Genomic DNA, 2,635 nt, shown 5'->3' on the forward strand with positions numbered 1-2,635 from the left:
ATGGGCTCAATCACGTATCCAGTGGCTGCCTGTGCCTCCAGGAGCTCAAAGGCAGTGCCCGGCCTGATGATGCCCTTCTTCATGGCCTGATACACAGACAGACGCTCCTTTGTGGAGTCCACAAAGACACCAGCGATGCAGCTGGTGCCCTCCAGGAACTTTTTCAGGTCCTTTGAGACCTCCTCGATGGAGGTGAGGCCCTCTTGGAGGCGCTGGGCCGTGTCCTCATCCATCACCTGGGAGCGGACCAGCTCCTCCACAGTGATCTGCTTGCGCAGCCCCCGGAAGGTGAGGCGGCGCGTGTCGCAGAGCGGGAGCAGGAGCAGGCGGCTCTTCTCGTCCTGCCGGCACCGCTTCAGGAGCTGCCTGTAGCTGAGCTTCTCCTCTGTGGATGGGTCCACATTGCTCCGCACCTCGCTGGGCGCCGCCAACACACCTCGCTGGGCTCCGACAACATGTCGTAGGTGTCCTTGTTGATGAAGCCCCGCTGGTAGGCCACCTCCAGGGGCAGATGGAAGCCCAGGTGGGGGTCGATGATGCCCCCCGTGGCTATCTGGGCATCCAGCAGCTTGAGGGCCTCTTCGCTGGGAATGAGGTCTTTCTTCATGGCCTGGAAGATGGAGATCTTCTGCTCACTGTAGGGGTCTCGGTACCCAGTCACAGCCCTCTCTGCTGACAGGAGCCGGTCGTGGATCTCGGGCCCCACCACACCCTTCCTGACTGCTTCGTCAACCGTCAGCATCTCATTCTTGATGGGGTCGATCATGAAGCCAGTGGCAGCCTGGGCCTCCAGGAGGGAACGGGCCACTTCTGAGTTGATCAGCCCCTTCTTCAGCGCCTGGTAGATGCTGAGTGTCTGCTTGGAGGAGGGGATGTAGATGCCAGCCACACAGCCCGAGCCATAGAGATACTTCCAGACCGTCTCCACATCCAGGAGCTCCCGGAAGGTTTTGGAGCCCTGCTTCAGCAGGTTGTAGATGTCTTGAGAGATGATCTTGGCCTCATAGAGGTCCTCAGCTGTGATGCGGCGCCGGACATAGTCATAGGACATGAGATTCTGCTGCCGGATGATCTCAGTCTTCTCAATGATCTCGATGATGATGATGATCATGCGCTCCTTGGACACTCGGCCTGACTGGAACTCTTCCATCAGCTGCTTCCGCTGCTCCTCGGGCAGCAGGTCTGAGTGCATGATCTCCCACAGCGACATGGAGGAGCCCGCCCTGCTGCCCACGGGGATGTCCACCTGCGTCTCCTCAAACACCTTCCGCGTCTCTGCCTCTGTGTACACCTGGGTGGTCTCCACCACTGAGGGCTTCTCGGGCTCCCGCAGGGGCAGCAGGTACAGGCCAGTCTCAGGATCCTCAATGCACTTCTCCTTCAGCTGTCTGTAGGTGAGGTTCTCGTTGGTGTTGGGGTCAAAGAAGCCTTTGGTGTCATCAGTGGGGTCAGAGAGGGTCCGGTTCATCTCCTCATCTAAGTAGCCCCTCTTGTAGGCCACCTCCACGGGCAGGCGGTGGCTGTGCACGGGGTCGATGATGCCGCCCGTGGCCACCTGGGCTTCCAGCAGGCGAATGCCGTGCTCCTTGACAATAAGTCCTTTCCTCATAGCCTGGAAGAGGGAGATGGTGTCACCCGAGTAGGGGTCCTTGTACCCCGTGACAGCCTTCTCAGCCGACAGGAGCTTCTCGTGCAGTTCAGGCCCAACGACTCCAGCCTTCACGGCCTCATTGACGTACAGTTTCCGGTTCTTCACAGGGTCGATCAAAAACCCAGTGGCTGCCTGGGCCTCCAGGAGGACCACAGCAGTGCTGGGCCTCAGCAGGTTCCTCTTCATGGCCTCATAGATGTTCAGCTTCTCCTTGGTGGCCTCCACATAGACGCCAGCAATGCAGTCACTGCCATGCAGGAACCTCCGCACCGCATCCGTCTCGGAAAGGTCCTTCACGGATTTCTTGCCTTCCTTCAGCTGCTCAAACTGGGCTTTGCTGATGATGTGGGACTCTACCAGCTCACTGGCAGGCACGGGTGCCCGGAGGCCACTAAAGGTCAGCTTCTCCTGCTTTTTGGTCTCTACCTCCTCGATGATGGTGATCACGATCTTGATGATCTTCTCGATGGTCACCTTGCCGGTCTTGTACTGCCGGAGGAGCTCCCTCCTGTGCTCCTCTGTGAAGTATTCAGAGTGGATCAACTCCCAGATGGTCATGGTCCGGCCCTTCATGCTGCCCACTGGGACCTCTATGGTTGCCTTGTCAAAGCACTCCTTGGCCTGGCTGTCGGTGTAGACCTCTTCTTGTTGTGACTGGATGGCTTTGTCAGACAGGGGCAGCAGGCAGAGGCCGGTCTGCTGGTCACGGTGGCAGTTCTTCTGCAGCTGGGCGTAGGTGAGATGCTCTTGGGTGTTGGGACAGTAGAAAGCCTTGGCGTCCTCCCGCAGCTCGGACAGAGCCTCCTTCATCTCCCGGTTCAAGTAGCCACGTTTGTAGGCCGCCTCCAATGGGAGCCGGTGGCTCTTGACTGGATCGATGATGCCGCCGGTGGCCAGCTGGACATCCAGGAGACGGACCCCAGTGTCGCTGGGGATGAGGCCCTTCTGGAGGGCTTGGAAGAGGGAAACCGTCTGGCCCGTGTA

The 2,635-nt window shown here is 59.2% G+C and overlaps 1 protein-coding gene across 1 annotated transcript in view; it reads right to left on the reverse strand.

Annotated features, from left to right (window-relative positions):
- Positions 1-2,635, reverse strand: part of PLEC (plectin) — a gene marked incomplete at its 5' end in the record, with an annotated part of 79,923 nt that overhangs the window by 53,326 nt on the left and 23,962 nt on the right. Inside the window, 1 exon segment of the mRNA XM_010007863.1 lies at positions 500-2,635. This exon segment is cut by the window's right edge and continues 1 nt beyond it. Within this exon segment, the coding sequence (XP_010006165.1) occupies positions 500-2,635 (2,136 nt within the window).

Source organism: Chaetura pelagica, unplaced genomic scaffold (genome assembly GCF_000747805.2).
Source record: "Chaetura pelagica isolate M959 unplaced genomic scaffold, ChaPel_1.0 scaffold992, whole genome shotgun sequence".
Lineage (NCBI taxonomy): Eukaryota > Metazoa > Chordata > Aves > Apodiformes > Apodidae > Chaetura > Chaetura pelagica.